Source organism: Suricata suricatta, chromosome 8 (genome assembly GCF_006229205.1).
Source record: "Suricata suricatta isolate VVHF042 chromosome 8, meerkat_22Aug2017_6uvM2_HiC, whole genome shotgun sequence".
Lineage (NCBI taxonomy): Eukaryota > Metazoa > Chordata > Mammalia > Carnivora > Herpestidae > Suricata > Suricata suricatta.
This window is the reverse complement of record NC_043707.1, coordinates 94535350-94555123: the sequence shown is the minus strand read 5'-3', so window position 1 is coordinate 94555123 and position 19774 is coordinate 94535350. Positions and strand designations below refer to the sequence as shown.

General features: G+C 36.4%; 1 protein-coding gene across 2 annotated transcripts in view; it reads left to right on the top strand.

Annotated features, from left to right (window-relative positions):
- HOOK1 (hook microtubule tethering protein 1) overlaps nucleotides 1-19774 on the top strand; it is a 65237-nt gene that overhangs the window by 33198 nt on the left and 12265 nt on the right. For both annotated transcript variants that reach the window (XM_029948778.1, XM_029948777.1), the window contains exons 9-15: nucleotides 4816-4982; nucleotides 8846-8986; nucleotides 10437-10638; nucleotides 11159-11269; nucleotides 13843-13930; nucleotides 15966-16026; nucleotides 18191-18331. In XM_029948778.1, the coding sequence (XP_029804638.1) occupies nucleotides 4816-4982; nucleotides 8846-8986; nucleotides 10437-10638; nucleotides 11159-11269; nucleotides 13843-13930; nucleotides 15966-16026; nucleotides 18191-18331 (911 nt within the window). The remainder of the gene's footprint in view (nucleotides 1-4815; nucleotides 4983-8845; nucleotides 8987-10436; nucleotides 10639-11158; nucleotides 11270-13842; nucleotides 13931-15965; nucleotides 16027-18190; nucleotides 18332-19774) is intronic.

Sequence of the window (19774 nt, the reverse complement as noted above, 5' to 3'; positions counted from 1 at the left end):
TACTTAATTTCCTTATAGTTTGATTTTCTCTTCTGAGAAATGTTGAGTGTGTATCTCCCAGAGTGGTTATGAGGATTAAATGAGTTCCTATGCATTAAGCACTTAGAGCAGTACCTGACACACGTAAGAAGTACGTGTATGTGTGTGTATTGTTTTTATTGTTATATGAAAGTGCAAATGCACAAGTTATGCAGTAAGTCTTGAAAAATGATGCAAAAAGGTATGTACTGTCATAATACACTATATGTAAACTACATATTTTTGTTCAAATAATGAGTTACATAAATAATTTACTCCTTGAAAAGTATGAAGAAAAGGAACAAGGGCTGTGAGAGCATCATCATGGCTCAATGAGATAAAGATCTAGACTGACAGGGCTGAGCAATATTTCTAGCCCATAAGAGGTTGCACATAAGGAAAAGAGAAGTGACTCGGCCAAGGTGACTCAGTTGCTTAGGGCAGTGACAGCATTGCAATTCTGGTCCTGTAACTTCATCTTTAAATAACCAGTCCCTCCTTCTTTGTTTGAACTCAGTTAATGTTTATATTTGAACAAAGCGAGTATCTCAGAATTAGGGGAATTGCTGTCTGTTCATTCATGTTTCTTGACCACACTTGTGTCACATGTTACAACAATGTGCACACGCATGCAAAGCATCAGATGTATTATTACCAAATAGGATTTTATTCACCTTCCAGAATACCTCCTATAAAGAACAGAGGATTGAATCATTCAGGCCAGTATTATGTAGGATCTCTGTACCGTTTTCTATAAAATCTTATTTAATAAAGAACACAAAATTCTATGTTAGAAGATGCACTTGTTATACACAGTGAAGAACATGTGATCACCTGAATTTAGCAGAAAAGTACAGACAGATAACTCAAGTTTTAACATTTTGATTCTGGTATTAAACCAGAGTCAACACCCAGATTATCAGCACACATGAAATGAGTGATTATATAATTAGAATAAAAAGTAATTTATTAACAACATGGAATCCACATAGGTATATATGACATATACCCAATTTTATAAGTGATTTGTTTTTAAAGAATTTTTTTAAATGTTTATTCACTTTTGAGAGAGACAGGGAGAGAGAATGAGAACACGAGCAGAGGAGGGGCAGAGAGAGGGAGACACAGAATCTGAAGCAGGCTCCAGGCTTTGAGCTGTTAGTACAGAGCCCAACGTGGGGCTCAAACCCATGAACCATGAGATCATGACCTGAGCCAAAGTTAGACACTTAACTGATTGAACCCCCCCCAGGTTCCCCATAAGGGAATTTGTTTTCCAGAAATCTTTACTTTTAATCATATGTCACTTGAGAGTCATTTTTAAATTGGGGCAGAGGGGATTGTTTTTAATACCTGACCAAATGTAGCAAAAAGAGAAAAAGAAAAAGAAGCTGCAAAGAAATTCACCAAGGACAGGTAAACAAGAAAAAGGACATAACCTAGTGAAGTTAAAAAGCCAGTAGTCAAGGAAGGAAGCGGTCATGTGACATTGACTGAAGTGCAACAAAGCAGGCATCTGCTTTTCCTTCCTCACCCCTGGCCCATGCAGCGGGTCCTCAGACGTCGGATGCTTCTCCCTGCAATCTACCCAATCTGAAGGAAAGCCATCCTTCGATTCTTTTGTTTTCTTTCACTGGACTGGGGAGGAGCAGCTAAGACACTAAGAGCCTGACTCCTTCTGATAGAAACAGAGGCTGTAGAGCTACACACTGCATCGGGGTGATGGTCTGATGCTCAAAGGATGCCCTCCCTGGGAACGGGATCCACTTCTCACCTCTCTGGTAAGCGGTAGTTAAACCTCAGAAGAGAGAGCATAGCCTAGGTCTTGTAAAGACTGTGCACTGCCTTAGTTCGCACCCAGCCTCCCCTGACCATTCACAAGCCGTACAGTGATGTGGATGGAGAGCCTCCTCAACCGTCACTGAGAAAGGAAGACATACAGTCGAGAGGGTGTCAAGAAGTCTTCAAACCACGCTGGAAAACCTCGGGTATCTAGACTGCCAACAAAGCATGAATTAGATGAAAAGAATAAAAGCATGACATCTGTGCAGACATTGCAGATCAAAGAGCATGTAAAAGACTTTAGCCAAGCTTAGAAAAATAATGTTTGGTTCATGTTGTATAACAGTTTCAAAAGAACACATCAGTACAATAGATTGGTAAGACAACAAGTGAGGTTTAAAAAAAATTGCAGGTATAGAGAAACAAATCGCTGAATAATGTTTAACACTAGGCTTTATTCTAGGTAAGCTGTTGAACTTCATGAATTAAAAAAAACCGAGTCCTTGGTTGTTCAGATAGAAAAGGCAGATCACCCAGAAAGACAAGACAGTCAGGCTTCCCTACAACTTCGATAGCAGAACATGGAAGGGCAGCATCTACAGCGTGCCTAGGCAGGGAAGAGGCTTGGATGCAGACACCTGAGCCATTCTTGAAAAAACTTCTTGTCAACTCAGTCTAGGTAGCAAACATGTTTTCATCAAAATAAAGAATGCAAGAGTGAAGGATCTGGTGAAGCTTGAATCCTTTTAAATATAGAACTATGTTGGTTCTGTGTAAATTATGGTTATAAATTCTGATTCAGTAAGCCAGGCAGCAGGCCTGATTATGTGTACTTTAAGAAAAGAAAGAAAAATCTCCATGTGGTATTTTGACATGAAGTTTTGAGGAACTCTGCTCCAATCAGGATATCATGGGACCTTCAGGCCAGTGATGACGTGTTTGCCAGGTGCTCTCACTCTGCCTTTCCCAGCCACAGTGCATGACGCCGGGCAGCACTCAGAAGCAGCCCTGAGCTTATTGCAGTAGGAGGGCAGTCGCAGTGGACAGTCATTCTTGCCTGTAGTATGTTAGGGAAGACAGGCTCCTGTTCACTACTGTACAAGGTGAGTTTATATCTGAGGCAGTGATTTTCAAATTTAATGTGACGAAGTTTTTATTTATTTTTTAAGTGGGCTTCATGCCCAGCATGGAGCCCAGTGTGCGGCTTGAGCTCATGACACTGTAACCAAGACCTCAGCTGAGATCAAGAGTTGGATGTTTAACCAACTGAGCCATCCAGGCACCCCATATATTTTTTTTAAATAAGCAAATAGGACACAAGTGTTATGTTACATCTGGGTAATATGAGAAAATGAGTCCTCTTTTTTTAGCTTTTTGAATTTTTCCGTCTCATTTTTAAATAACTCAGAGACAACAGCAAAGGAGAGAGAAAGAAAGAGAGAAAAAAACCAGAGAAGCATAAAGACAGGTACATAATGCACCTAAAGAAAATATCACATGGGTATTAAAGGAGATGTCTAGAACCATTACTGGACGTTCTACATCATAGACGGGAGGGATGGTGTGCAAGGAATTCGCATGTTTACTACCCACTCTTCCTTGTCTGTGGTTAAAGATAGCTCTGGAGCCTCAATGAGAAATATGGATAGCAACCAGGTTGGTTACCCACCAGGTGTTGAAAACCAAATTTTCCCTTACTCTTCAGCTTATTTATGTGGTTCCCACACAGGTTAGAAGACTGGAAGGGCTGTTTCTCTTTTGTGGATCTTTTTGTCACAGCCTCTTCCCTCCAGCTAGAATGGGATTTTTTTTCTCTGTGTCCCTACTCCTACCCTATGGTATACTTCCATCAAAACACCCTGAACATTTTCTGTTGTGCAATTATTTACATTTTTACCGTAAGGATCCTAAGGGTACAAACTCATTCTTTTTCATATCTCCATCGTTTAGGATTGTACATGACAGGCAATAGCCACTAAGCTGCTAGCATGACAAGAATAGATGCACGCATTGAATTTAGGGAGAGAAATTGCTCTCTCCTGTAGTCTGCCTGGGAACAGTTTTCTGAGCCTTTGTGTTGCTTGTTTGGAGGACAGTATTTGTAACTTGCCTATACTGTGTTTAAAGCACTCACTTGCTTTTAATTTCCTATTACTAGCTCACGGTCTCAGTATATAGTCTGATTCACATAACCAGGTTAAATTAATTACACCTATTGGAAAAATAATCACAAACCTATGTAGTCTAGTCATATTTTGAAAATCATAATGGGTCAACTTTTTTTCAAGTGAATCTTCATAAAATCATATGTAAACTTTTGATCTTATAAAAGGCTACAGCCTTTTTAAAAGTTTTTTAAAGATGTTTTTAAGTGAAAAAGAAAAAGAACTGAAGGATCAAACCATGCCTCTTGCAGTAATATGTAAGTAAAAATGTATCAGGTATTGATATTGATGTGATTCTAAAATTACAGATTTTTAGCCATTTTAAATTATATGCAGTTTCAATGTGCAAATGGGTTCAGTTCAGCTTTTTGTTGATTCATTAACCAAACAATGTGCTTGTCTCTGTAGACATGACATGTAACTGATAATTTTTTGCTATGAACCTAAAATAACTGTGCATATGTATGTGTCTTTTAGCTTACAAGGTAACAGCATCCTAATAGTAAATCTATAACTAAAAGAGGAACAAATTAATTTTTCAAAGCTTATCAGTATATCAGATTTTAAAGACTTAGAAACATTTTCTTACCAACACTAGGACAAGCATAACATTTTGAAAATATTCTCCTTGCTTGTATTAACTCAGTTTTCTCTGTATTAATCAAATTATTTTTATTTCTTTTGACTCACACCGTCTAGACCCAAAATTCCAGATTTGGAAGGATCCTTAGAAATTATGTTGTCTGATTGACCAAGCTAATTTAATGACTTAGTCACAATAGTAATGTGGGACTCTGGACTCTAAAGCCTTTTTTGCTATTGATGCTTATATTTGCAATTTGTTTTTTAGGTGACTGCACTTCAAGATGAAAAGAATTCATTAGTTTCTGAGAATGAGATGATGAATGAAAAACTTGACCAGTTGGATGGCTCTTTTGATGATCCAAATACAGTGGTTGCAAAAAAGTATTTTCACGCACAGTTACAACTAGAACAATTACAGGAAGAAAACTTCAGGTAGCATTTTTAGTAAAAATCACTCCATAGATTTCTGTTAAACCAAGAGCTAAGGAGTCCTGTCAGTGACTAATTATTAAGCATTTTATAGCATGCTGTAGTTTTATAGCATGCTTAGAACACCGATTAAGCTCTGAAAATATAAAATCGTGTAAGTTGTTCTTGCCTTCACAGGGCTTGCAATATAGTTAGGCAAGTGGGATATGTATATAAACAAAAGCGTTCAAAATAACTTGTGATGAGGGCCAAAGAAAGGCTATAGGCAAGTCCCGTGGGAGATTAAGGAAGTGATTGCTGAGGCCTGGGGAGAATGGGGTATACATAAGAGAGGGAAGCTGCTAATAAATGGAAAAAATGGAAGTCTTAAGCTAAAGAGATGCTTTTCATTTTAATTTTTATATTCTTTGGGGGAAAAAAGGTGGTGTACATCTTACCTTTAATAAACACGGTCTCTTGTGTGCTTGTGACTGAGCCTTGGACTATGAGGCCTGGAGAATAATCACTCTAATTGTACTGTATGTATTTTTTGTTACTGGTTTTAACATAATTCAAATTTAAACACAAAAACTGCTGCAAGAATAGTACAAAGAACTCCTTTATACCTTTTACTCAGATTCTTCAATTGTTTTGCAGTGTTTTCCATTTCTTTTAGCAGTCTGTCTATATATTCTTATAGATGCATGCACTTTTTTCTGAGCCACTTGAAGGTACACTGGAGCCATGCCCTTTTATCCCTGTATACTTAAGCATACATTTCCTAAAACAAGAACACTCTCTTATAAACCACAGTATAGTGATTCAAATTAGAGAACTTGTCATTGATACAATTTTACCATCTAATCCACAGATTGTATTCAAATTCCAATAGTTGTCTCATTGTCCTTTATAGCTATTTTTTTTTCCTGTTTCAGAATCCAATCCAGGATCATGCATTCCATTTAGTATTATTCTTACTCAATGAACTATGAAGCCATTACTGTTCTGAAATCATCAGTTATTTGATGGTGGAATTGTCCCAGAGTTGACCATTGGGAAGCCTTTCAATTAGCCCCTGCGTCCTTTCAACCTGTTGCTATCCTTGAGCACTTTCTTACCTTCCTGCACAACAGAATATTCTAGACTCATTCTCCTTCTTTCCAGACTCTGCACTCAGCCATTTATCCAAGGATTCCTTCCTTTGAGTGGAGAATGTTATTTAGAAACAAAGATCTGTGCTCCAGATTTGTTTTTTGGGCATTGCTTCTAGGCCACTTTGGAGTACAGAGCTGGGAAGTACACCAGCCCAGGTTCCTACCATCCGATGTCCACACTTGCCTGTGTCCACTCCCTGGAATATACACATGTCTGCACTTATTCTGCTCTCTCTCAGTATGAACAGTGAGTTCATATTAACGTCTTTCATTTTAGTCCTATGTCTTCGGCCTACCTTCTAATTTGCATTTCCATGTTTTCACCTTCTCCAATGGTGAGAAACCTGGCTCCCATTTTCCTCAATATATTTACTCATATACTTAGTCCTAAAACACATAGAAAGTAATTTAAGAATTTATAATCTTACCTTTGTAATAAAGCAAGATATTATTAACCTCAGTATGTTTATGGTTCTTTTACAAGGGAGCATTTACATGTTGTGAAATGAGTAAATACTGAGTCCAATTTAATGTTTTAACAAATGCATACATTTGTGTAGTCACACCTTTGTCAATATATAGTTCATTTCAGTCACTGAACAAAGTTCTTTTATGCTTCTTCCCGTCAACCCCTACCGCCCCAGAGGCTAATTACTCTTCTGATTATTTTCCGCTGTAGATTAGTTTTCTCTGAACTAGAACATCATATAAATTAAATCATGCAGCATGAACTTCTTGGTGACTGGTTTCTTTTGCTCACCATTTTTGTGAGATTCATCTATGTTTTGAATGTATCTGTAATTCATTATCTTTTATTGCTAAGTAATATTCAAATATTTGGAGTTATTCTACATTATACCATACTTTTATTCATCCATTTTTCTTTAGATGGGCATTTGGGTTTCCAAATTCTGGTTAACATAGTAAAACTAGTCTGAACATTATAATACAAGACTTTTTAAGGCATATTTTTTGTTGTTTCTCATTGGTAAATATATAGAGCAGTACTGCTGCGTTACACAGTATTTCACTGTTTAATTGTAAAAGATCCCGCCAAACCATTTTCCAAAGTAGCCACAGCATCTTATACTCCATGAGCAGAGTTTGCTGCTTATTGCTCTAGTTGTTTTGTCTGCATAGGATAATTTGTTATTATCTGTCTTTTTAACTTTAAATATTTCAGGGAAAGTGTAGTAGTATTTCATTATGGCTTTAATTGGCATTTTTCTGATAACAAATGATGTGATAAGCCCCTTTTCATGTGCTTATTGGCAATACATCTTTGTGAATTGTCTCTTCACACTGTTGAGCTGCTTTTAATTGTGTTTGTCATTCTCGATTAGTTGTAGAAGTTTTCAAAATTTGGATACAAATTCTTTTGTCAGATATGCATATATTTCACTCATTCTGTGACTTGCATTTTCATTTTTTAAATGGTGTTTTTCAGAGAGGAAATGTTAACTTAGATGAAGTATGATTTATCAATATTTTTAATTTAGTGTTTGTGTACTGTTTAAAAAATCCTTGTCTACTTCCATGCCATGAATTACTATCAATTATGCTGTTCTAGAAACTTCACAGTCATATCTTTTCCATTTAAAGCTATGGTCCATCTTGAATTATTTTCTAAAAACATAGTGTAAGGTATGTAGGTCAAGCTTTATTTTTTTAATTTATTTTGTTATAACTTTTTAAAAGTTTATTTATTTTCAGAGGGAGAGACCATGTGCAGGGTAGGGCCAGTAATTATGAAATATTTCTATCTTTGATAATATGTTTTTTGTCTTAAAATTTATTTTGTTTGATGTTAACATAACCACTCCAATTTCCTTTGTTTACTGTTTTCATGGTGTTTTTAAATCCTTTTACTTTAAATCTGTGTCTTTATGTTTAAAGTATTCCTTATAATTAGCATATATTTGAGCCTTGCTTTTTTGTCTAGTCTGGTAATCTCTGCCTTTTTAACTGGCGTGTTTAATCTATTGACCTTTTATGTAATTTTTGTTAGGGTTGTAGTTAGGTCTGTCAATTTGCTGTTTTTCATTTGTCATATCTTTTCCTTTTTCTTTCCTGCATTCTTTTAGGTAAATCAAATAAGTTTTTTTAATATTTGACTTTAAAGACTATATTGTCTTTTTCTTTTTTTAAGTTTATTTATTTTGAGGGAGAGACTGAGTGAGCATGAGTTGGGGAGGGGCATAATCCCAAGCAGGCTCCTTACCATCAGTGCAGAACCTGACACAGGGCTCCAAGTCATGAACTGAGATCATGACCTGAGCCAAATTCAAGAGTCAGACGCTTAACTGACTGAGCCACCAGACTACCCCCTGCCTCCCCTCCCATCTTCTTACTTTTTGATTTTGCTATAGGAAGTATTTATCTATAATTTATCATAATCTACTTAGAGTTAATATTTTACCATTTTGCATGTGAGGTATATTTTTGAGTAATTTAAAACATATTTATACATTTTCTCTTCACTTTTTGATATTAAAACCCCTTTTAGAACTAGTGATAACCAGGCACTATGTTTCAGAAGTCAAAATGAAAATGCAGAACATTAAGTTTATTCTTAGCCAGTTTTACATCCAGGAGCCAGAAACTTCTTATTCTTTTAGTTTTGAGTGTAGAATTTTAAAGAACATTTTAAAAGTATGTCTTGCTAAGCTCATATCTCAGTAAGAAAACAAATAATGGAAATTACATTATAAATACTTATTTTCCTTATGCAAGGCTTGAAGCTGCAAAAGATGATTATCGTGTTCACTGTGAAGAACTTGAAAAGCAACTAATCGAATTCCAACATAGGAACGATGAACTGACTAGTCTTGCTGAAGAAACCAGAGCCCTGAAAGATGAAATAGACGTCCTTAGGTATGCCGTGTCTAAATATAATCATGTCACTTCTAAGTTGTTACTTAGTCATTTCAGTGTTCCGTGTTTTAATCAGGGAATCTTAGGGTTATTTCTGTATATCAAGTACTGATCAACTTTTCCAGATCTTTACTTATTTTATGCTTGTTGATGATAATTGCAGTTTAAGGATAGTATTCAATTCTTGTTGGCCCAATTTCATATTAGATTTTATAAACCCAGAATGATACCTTTTTCTCTTTTTTTTAAGCTTACTTATTTTGAGAGAGCTAGAGAGCAAGTGCACGCACATGCACATGCACAAGCCAGGGAGGGACGGAGAGAGAAAGAGAATGGATCCTAAGCATATGTGACAGCATAAAGCCTGATGGGGGATATTTTTTCTTAAAATTGTGTAAGCTGAATTACTTTTAGATACATTTAGCTTAACCTCCTTGTACTTGTTAGTATATCTTGTGAACTTTTTACATGAAGGAAAGGATTCTTCTCACAATCCATTTGGCATTTGATATAAAAGATATAGGTAAGTATCTTAACATTTATTGTCTTAGACAATATAAAATTTATATTTAGTTTTTGCTATGAATTGTTAAGCCACAGACTATCCAGATACTTTTTATATTTTCTGTTGAATTTTCTTTTTAAAAAAATTTTTAATATTTTATTTATTTTTGAGAGTGTATGTATGTATGTGTTAGAGAGAGAGAGAGAGAGAGAGAGAGAGAGAGTGAGCATGAGCAGAGGAGGGGCAGAGAGAGAGAGGGTGACAGAATCCAAAGCAGGCTTCAGGTTCCAAGCTGTCAGCACAGAACCCGACGCTGGGCTCGAACCCAGGAACTGCATGATCATGACCTGAGCTGAAATCAGGCCCTTAACTGACTGAGACTTTTCGGTTAAATTTTCTTAATTAGCCATTTTGTTGCAGAATTTTTATGTCCATTTGAAACAAATCTTTCTACTGTTCATTTGAACCTACATGTGATGGAAAGTGATATGGCTCATGTATTTACTTTTGCTCTAGTTGGTCAAATAAGCACAACTCTAAAGGGAAGTGCTCTGTCAAACAAACTGTTAGTTGAATTAACTGCTTTAGTATATCAACTACTTAGAACAAAACTGTACTAATGTTAAACACAAAGCACAATTGGCCTGTAAGCTTCAGAGAAGCTTAGACCTGTTCGGTTGCATTTGCAAAATCATTCTTTTTTATACCTTGTGCTGTATGAAATGGTTTGATAATTTAGTGCATCAAATTTAAGGCATTTTTGTTTTGATACCTTCAGTTTTTTCCCCAAAGTTCTCACAAAGTTTAATTCTTTTGTTGTCTCCCTGATTTTCTTGTGTGTTTCAGCTAATTGATCATTTATCTGGCTAATTTTACAACCAGAATAAAAATGTTATATGCATTTACTAGCTTTTACCCAGTAACGTGCAGTCTTTATTATCATAGGGCTACCTCTGATAAAGCAAATAAGCTAGAATCAACAGTCGAGATATATCGTCAGAAATTACAAGATCTCAATGACCTTCGCAAGCAGGTGAAAACGTTACAAGAAACAAACATGATGTATATGCATAATACAGTCAGCCTAGAAGAAGAATTAAAGAAGGCAAATGCAGCACGTACACAGTTAGAAACATACAAGAGGCAGGTAAGAAAATATTTCAATCTTTTTTAATCAATGAAATTGAAAGAGGTCAACTTTCTTATTCCTTTTGATACTTTATGATAGAGACGTGAAGAATATTACCTATAATCTGCTGTGAACTTGTGATGATAGATTTTTCCCACCTGAAATTTTAATTCTAGGATTGATAGTGAGTTTGAGTTACCTAGGTTTTTCCCTTTTTATTGTCTTCTGAACTTGTATATTTTGGGAGGCATTTTATTGCTCATTAGCATTTCTGGTAACCAATAATAACTGTCTTGAGGATGGAGCTATAACCATTGATATTCGGTTTTGCAACCTAGAGAAACATTAGAGTAGGAGAATGATTTTTTTTACTAAATTATTATTTGAGTATTTTAAAATTTATATTTTTACAACTATTTAGGATTGCTAGATTATTTTCTTACTGTAAGTTTTATTTCCAATCAGTTTCTCATTTATTGGCCTCTGAAAAACTATTAATATTATATACTATTGTTTTCTATTTTGTTTGTGACAAAAGGTCCAAGATCTTCACAATAAACTTTCCTCTGAATCCAAAAGGGCAGATACATTAGCATTTGAAATGAAGCGACTTGAAGAAAAACATGAAGCTTTACTTAAGGAAAAAGAGGTAAACATAAATATAGCTGATAAGTCATATGTCTGTCTTCTTTTAGTTTTTAATATTATCCTTGAGATTCTAAGATTGGAAGTCATGTCAGTCAGTTCTTCTGTCTTTCTCCAAATTAGAGTGTTGGTGTCAAAGAAAGTAGGAAGAAGAAGAATTCACCATGCAGTTTTGTTATTTGCTTCACAAGGGAAGATGGAGTCACAGAGTCAAGGCCATGTCTCAGTGCATGTGTTCCCATTCTAGACCGTTAGCTCCTTGAGCATGCACAACAGATGTGATTTTTTTTGATAGATTTATTGAGATACAATTTATATACCATTGGGGCGCCTGGGTGGCTCAGTCTGTTAAGCCTCCGACTTCGGCTCAGGTCAGATCTCACGTTCGTGGGTTCAAGCCCCGCGTCAGGCTCTGTGCTGACAGCTAGCTCAGAGCCTGGAGCCTGCTTCTGGTTCTGTGTCTCCTTCTCTCTCTGCCCCTCCCCCTCTCATGCTCTGTCTCTCTCTGTATCAAAAATAAATAAAACATTAAAAAAAAAAGAAAACAAAAAACAATTTATATACCATCAATTTTGCCTAGTGTGTACCATCCAGTACATTGGCAGCTGTGCAGCCATCCCCACAGTCAGATTGTAGACCATGCTCCTCATGCCATTGCTGTGCCTTCTAGCAGCTGCTCTGCTTTCCAGTTCCCTCCTGCCCAACCTATACAACCATTACTCTACTTTTTTTCTCTATGGATTTGCCCAGTCTGTCCGGAATATGTTATAGACTTGGTGGGTTTTGTGACCCGATTCCTTCATTTAGCTTCATGCTTTCAAAGTTCATCTGTGTCATAGCATGAATCAGTACTTCATTTGTTTTTGTGTTGAATAATGCCCCATTCTGTGGATGCAGCACATTTTATTTATTTTATGGACATTGGGCTATTTCTGCTTTTTAAATATTAGACAGATAATGTGGCTATGAATATTTATTTACAGTTCCTATGTAGACATGTGTTTCATTTCTTGAGTACATACCTATGAATGGTACTGTTGGGTCATATGCTAACTGTGTTTAAACTTTTGAGGAACTACCAGACTGTATGCTAAAGTAGATGAACCATTTGTCATTGGTAGCAATTTGTGAAGGTTTCCAATTTCTCTGCATCCTTGCCAACATTTACCAGCCTTTTAATTTCAGATATCTTAGTGACTGTGAAGTGGTATGTCATTGTGGTTTTGATTTGCATTTCCCTAATGGCTGATGATATTGAGCATCTTTTCATGTACTTATTGGCGATTTGTATATCTTCCTTGGAGAATTATCTCTTCACATCACTTACTCATGTTTTATTTAAATTCTTTGCCTTTTTATTATTGAAATGTAAGAGTTCTTTATGTATTCTAGATATGTTACTTCTCATATGAATGATTTGCGAATATGTTTTTTTATTCTGTGAGTTGTCTTCTCATTTTTTAAATGTTATTGTTTGCAGCAGATTGATTTTTCATTTGATGAAGTCAGAGTTAGCTATTTTATTCTTTTGTGTATTTTTGGCAGTATTTCTATGAAATCATTGAATAATGTGAGGTTATAAACACTTATGCTCATGTTTTCTTTTAACTTTATAGTTTTAACTATTATATTTTATAAGTCAGTGATCAATTTTGAATTTTAGTATGTGGTGTAAGATAGGAGTCTCAACTTCATTCTTTTCTCTATAGATATTCAGTTGTCCCAGCACTATTGTTCTTTCCCTATTGAATTGTTTTGATACTGTTGTTGAAAATCAATTGACCATGAGACTATAGTGATGGATACATTATACGTTTGTCAGAACCCATAAAAGTAAGAAAGGAAAAGTTAACCCTAATGTTAAAAACCAATACTAGCTCATCAATTCTTTTTTTTTTAATACTTTTTTTTAATGTTGATTCATTTTAGAGAGAGACAGAGCATGAGCAGGGGAGGGGCAGAGAGAGAGGGAGACACAGAACTGGAAGCAGGCCCCAGGCTTCACACTGTAAGCACAGAGTTCGACACAGGGCTCAAAGTCACAAGCTGTGAGATCATGATCTGAGCCAAAGTCAGATGCTTAACTGACTGAGCCACGCAGAGGCCCCCTCATCAGTTCTTACAAATAACCACAATCTTTACCTCACTCATTACTCAAAACACCTTTGCAAGGACGTGAGTGTCAGCATTTCTGTTTTGATGGTATGGATACTAAAGCCAAAGAACCAAATAACTCACCCTACAAAATATAACTAGAAAATAGTGAAACTGAAATTCAAGCCATGATCTGTTTGCCTCCAAAGTCCATACTGTTTTTTAATTACTCCACGGTTGCATAATTATACTCTTTTGCATAATTACATCAGTTTGGTTCAGAGGTATATTATCTTTGAAGTCACAAGAATTGTGTTATAAAAAGATTATTTATGTGATTTAAGCATTAAAACTAAAGTATTTTTTTAAATAACTAAGCAACAATTAGGAAATTAAGTTGCTGAGATACATTATTATGAGCATAAAGTGCACTTCTTGTGGGATGAATTAAATATTTTGCTCATATAAACAATTCTTTTTTAGAGACTAATAGAACAACGTGATACTCTGAAAGAAACGAATGAAGAGCTTCGATGTTCACAAGTACAACAGGATCACCTAAACCAAACAGGTGAATTTTCTTGGATTTAGAAAAGTTTTTTTTTAAATGATAGAAATACTAAAATGTTCTCTACATGGAAAAACCTGATCGACTCCACCAGAAGCCTTCTAGAATTGATCAATGAATTCAGTAAAGTTGCAGGGTACAAAATCAATGTACAGAAATCGGTTGCATTCCTATACACCAATAATGAAGCAGCATAAAGAGAAATCAAGAAACTGATCCCGTTCACAATTGCATGAAAAACTGTAAAATACCTAGGAGTAAACCTAACCAAGGATGCAAAAGACCTATATGATGAGAACTATACAAAACTTATGAAAGAGATTGAAGAAGACACCAAGAAATGGAAAAACATTCCCTGTTCATGGATCGGAAGAATAAACATTGTGAAAATGTCATTACTACCCAAAGCAATCTACACATTCAGTGCAATCCCCATCAAAATTGCACCACTGTTCTTCTCAAAGCTGGAATAAGCTATCCTCAAATTCGTATGGAACCACAAAAGACCCTGAATAGCCAAAGCAATATTGAAGAAGAACACCAAAATGGGAGGCATCACAATCCAAGACTTTAGTCTCTACTACAAAGCTGTCATCATCAAGACAGTATGGTATTGGCACAAAAACAGACACATGGACTAATGGAATAGAATAGAAAACCCAGAACTGGGCCCACAAATGTATGGCTAATTAATTTTTGACAAAGCAGGAAAGAGTATCTGATGGAAAAAAGACAGCCTCTTTAGCAGGTGGTGCTGGGAGAACTGGACAAGAACATGCAGAAGAATGAAACTAGACCACTTTCTTACACTGTACATAAAAATTAATTCAAAATGGCTGAAGGACCTGAATATGAGACAGGAAACTATCAAAACTCTCGAGGAGAAAGTAGGAAACAACCTCCTTGACTTCAACCGCAGCAGTTTCCTACTTGACACATCCCCAAAAACAAGGGAAATGAAAGCAAAACTGAACTCTTGGGACCTCATCAAGATAAAAAGCTTCTGCACTGCAAAGGAAACAATCAAAAAAACTAATAGGCAACCGATGGAATGGGAAAAGATAGTTGCAAATGATATATCAGATAAAGGGCTAGTATCCAAAATCTACAAGGAACTCACCAAACTCCACGCCCGAAAAACAAATAACATAGTGAAGAAATGGGCAGAAGACATAAACAGACACTTCTCCAAAGAGGACATCCAGATGGCCTACAGGCACGTGAAACAATGCTCAATATCAGTCATCATTAGGGAAATACAAATCAAAACCACACTGAGATACCACCTCACGCCAGTCAAAGTGGCTAAAATGAACAAATCAAGAAACTATAGATGGTGGTGAGGGTGTGGAGTGATGGGCACCCTCCTACACTGTTGGTGGGAATGTAAACTGGTGCAGCCACTCTGGAAAACAGTGTGGAGGTTCCTCAAAAAACTATCAGTGGAACTCCCTTATGACCCAGCAATAGCACTGCTAGGGATTTACCCAAGGGATACAGAAGTACTGATGCATAGGGGCACATGTACCCCAATGTTCATAGTGGCACTGTCAACAATAGCCAAATCACGGAAAGAGCCTAAATGTCCATCACCTGATGAATGGATCTCTAAGAAGATGTGGTATATATATATATATACATACAATGGAGTACTGCATGGCAATGAGAAAGAATGAAATCTGGCCATTTGTAGCAAAGTGGATGGACCTCGAGGGTGTCATGCTAAGCGAAATAAGTCAGGTGGAGAAGGACAGATACCATATGTTTGCACTCATAGGACTAACAGGAGAACAGGAGAAACCTAATGGAGGACCATGGGAAGGGGGAAAGAGAGTTGTGGAGAGAGAGGGACGCAAAACATGAGAGACTATTGAATACTGAAAACGAACTGAGGGTTGAAGGGGAGGGGGAGGAGGAAAGACGTGGTGGTGATGGAGGAGGGCACCTGTGGGGAAGAGCACTGGGTGTTATATGGAAACCAATTTGACAATAAACTATTTTTTAAAAAATACTGAAATGTTGATCTGTTGTTGTTTAGACGCATCTGCTACAAAAAGCTTTGAGAATCTTGCTGCTGAGATTATGCCCGTGGAATACAGGTAAATGTGTTTTTATTAATTGATAATTAGAAATGTGATTTCTTTCAAAAAACTTATTAGCCTTTAAAATGTTCCATTTTTTGAGTCATAGGGCTCAAAATACTTTGTCTCGTCTGTTTGAACTTCTTAGATTGTTATTGCTACTCTAGCAGTTTTAGATTTTATCGTAAGTAAAATTTCACAAACCAGCTGAATGAGATATTCTGGTCATAATACGACTATTACACTGTTGAACTTCTTTCTCTACCCATAAACTCTATGGAAAACCCTTTTTATATATGGCCTCTAAATTCACGTGGGTGAAACAAATAGGAGAGGGGCTGTCAGTTATAGCAGGAGGATTAAGCAGAAGTTAAATAAAATAAAAATTTTAGGAGTTCCTTTTTACCAGCTTTTATCTTGGTATTTTACTGCTATGTTTACTTGTAGGCATTTGACTAATCTGGTATTTTTTTTTTATGGTTTTCTTTTCCTTTTTGTGGCAACAATCTTATTTATTACTTGGAATTCTACTTTTTTAAAGCAGATTTTTTGAGATACAACTCACCCATTTGAAACTGTGCAGCTCTGGGGCGCCTGGGTGGCTCAGTCGGCTGAGCGTCTGACATCGGCTTAGGTCTTGATCTCATAATCTCATAGTTAGTGAGTTTGAGTCCCGTGTCGGGCTCTGTGCCAACAGCTCAGAACCTGGAGCTTGCTTCAGATTCTGTGTCTCCCTCTCTCTCTGCCCCTCCCCTGCTCACGCACACACGCAATCTCTCTCTGTCATCACTAAATGTTAAAAAACAATTTTAAAAAAATGTACAGCTCAATGGTGTTTATTGTAAGCCATCTATTTGAGAACATTTCATTCCCCCAGAAAGTTACCCTGTACCTTGTAGCAGTCATTCCTCATTTCTGCTGCCCCTCCAGCTCCAGCCCCAGGCAACCAAGAATTGACTCTTTGTCCATTTGCTTGTTATAGAATTTAATATACATAGAGTCATACATTATGCAGTCTTTCGGGACTGACTTGTTTCACTTAGCATATAGTTTGCAAATTTATTGATTTTCATTTTGTTCATCTTTTGTTGTTAAGACAGAGTTCTTTACATACTGACTGGAAAGTAACTTTTTAGTTAGTGCCCAGTGTTATTAATATCACTTTATAATAGTCATAGGAGTCTCTAGTTTAAAGTCATGATGCTGGCATTCAGAAGAACACAAACATTAATTGAAATTAGTTGCTGCCAAGAAATGCATTTAGGGAGGCAGCAGGTAGGAGAACATTACTTTTTCATTTAATATCATTCCTATCATTTGCATTTTAGAAAATATGTGTATGTAAACTTTTAACAAATTTCTTTAAAAGCAAATAATCTAGAGACAGTCATAGGCCTGTCATCATAAAAATATATTTAAAAATATTAAGCAAACTTGGGACGCCTGTGTGGCCCTGTTGGTTAAGCATCCAACTTCAGCTCAGTTTTCACAGGTCTCACAATTCATGAGTTCGAGCCCTGCCTCAGGCTCTGTGCTGACAGCTCAGAGCCTGGACCCTACTTCAGATTCTGTCTCTCTCTTTCTCTCTCTCTCAAAAATAAATAAACATTAAAATATATTAACCAAACTGATTTCTTTTTTAAAGTTTATTTATTTATTTTGAGAGGGAGAGAGAAAGAGAGTGAGTTCAGGTGCTCTGTCAGTGTGAAGCTCGATGTGGGGCTCAAACTCAGAAGCTGTGAGATCATGACCTGAGCCGAAATCAAGAGTTAGACCTCAACTGACTGAGCCACCCAGGTACCCTATAAGCAAACTAATTTCTTAAACAAGTATTGCTTTTAATTTATGTTTTCTGAGGATATAATACATATTACCTTAGTAAATAGCTTCTAAGTTACCAGTAAGAGAACTCTTATTTCTCTTTGGGATTTGTATAATAAATATATAATTAATATAATATAATATATAATATAATACTTGTGCTTTTAAAGAATTACTACTTGGTTTTTGAGACAGTCTTACTATATATTTTTTTTTTCTTAAAAACTTCAGAAACATTTCTAACAATTTTAAAGGACAGCTATTGAATGAACAAGAATTTTCTGAAAAGTTAGCAATGTAAAAAAAAAGTGAAATTTATATTTAGGAAAAATTACAAATAAATCTTGCTTGTCAACAACAGGGAAGTGTTTATTCGCCTGCAACATGAAAACAAGATGCTTCGCTTACAGCAGGAGGGTACTGAGAACGAGCGTATTGAGGAACTTCAGGAACAGCTCGAACAGAAGCACCGCAAGATGAATGAACTGGAAACCGAGCAAAGGTGACCCAGTCTTTTGTAATTGTCATGGTGATTCCATTAGGTGGCCACCAGACCTTGACCCGGACAAGTGGGAGAGATCACTGTATTTAAAATGGCTAGAATTTTAGGCTCTCCTGCCCCTTGCTTCTAGCACACTTTAGCAGCCAGGTTTCTTCTTCAGTTTCATTTATGTGTCTCCACACCTCTCAGAAAATTTAACAAATGAGTAAGTGACAATCTGAGCTTGGACTGGGGTCAGGACTTGGATGGAACATAGACTGGGGTCAAATTTGAGTCCCGCTTCTATTTACACCTTTTAACTGTTTTGTTCCGGGCAAGTTACTTAAATTCACACCAAGGGTCCTCAGCTATAAACTGGAGGTGATACCTGTTTGCAGGTTGTTATGAAGATTCACAGGTAATGTACTTAAAGCAAATGGTATACTTACCTCATACCCGTGAGATGCCAAAAAATTATAATATTAAAAATCTGTAACATTGATAAAGTGTTTACTATAAGCCAGCCACTTTTCTTTTTCTTAATGTTTTATTTATTTTTGAGAGAGAGAGCATGAGCAGGGGAGGGGCAGAGAGAGAGGGAGACACAGAATCAGAAGCAGGCTCCAGGCTCTGAACTAGCTGTCAGCACAGAGCCCGAGGCGGGCCCGAACCTAAGCACTTGTTTGGTATTAACAAGAAATCCTCACAGTATCTCTATGAAGTAGAAACTAATTATCTCTTTTATGGATAAGGAAGCTGAGACTCAAGGAGGTTAAGTAACTTATCCAGAGTTATAAGCTAGTAAATTCTCGATCCCACATTTGAACTTTCTGTGATTCTGACTCCCGAGTCTGGACTCTTAACTACTATGCTAACTTTCCTCTTATATATGGCATATTTTGCAGTAAAAGTGTTTGGGTTTATTTGACCAACCTTTATTGGATCTTAGAGACCACCAGGAATTTTAGATACACTTGAACCTTGTTTCTCAAACTTGTATATATACTATTTCCTCAATTGTGGTTAAAAAAAGAATACCATTTTAGCTTTGTGATGGGACCATCAGTTATTACTATCCTCTGCAGTTCCATATCAGCACTGGAGATACGAAGTTTCAGCTCTTAGAAGGTTGATACAGGAAGATAGACCTATAAATAGATAATTACATTAACTGACAACTAGAACTCTACGGCATTATAATGGGCGGTATATGGGGTCATATACAGGTGGAGACAGATATTCTCTCTTGCTGGAAACCTCAGTAGAGGCAGTTCTCAAGCAGGGTTTTAAAGAATGAGATTTTGCCAAGTAAAAATCTGCATTGATTGCTAGTGTTAGTCTCATTAAACAAAAATTAGGAGGGAATGGTTGGAAAATGGTGACCTTTGTCAGTGCACTATGAAATCTGAAACAAGAAAAAGAAACCTAGTTCCCAATCACTAAAAATACAACTGTAGGAAAATT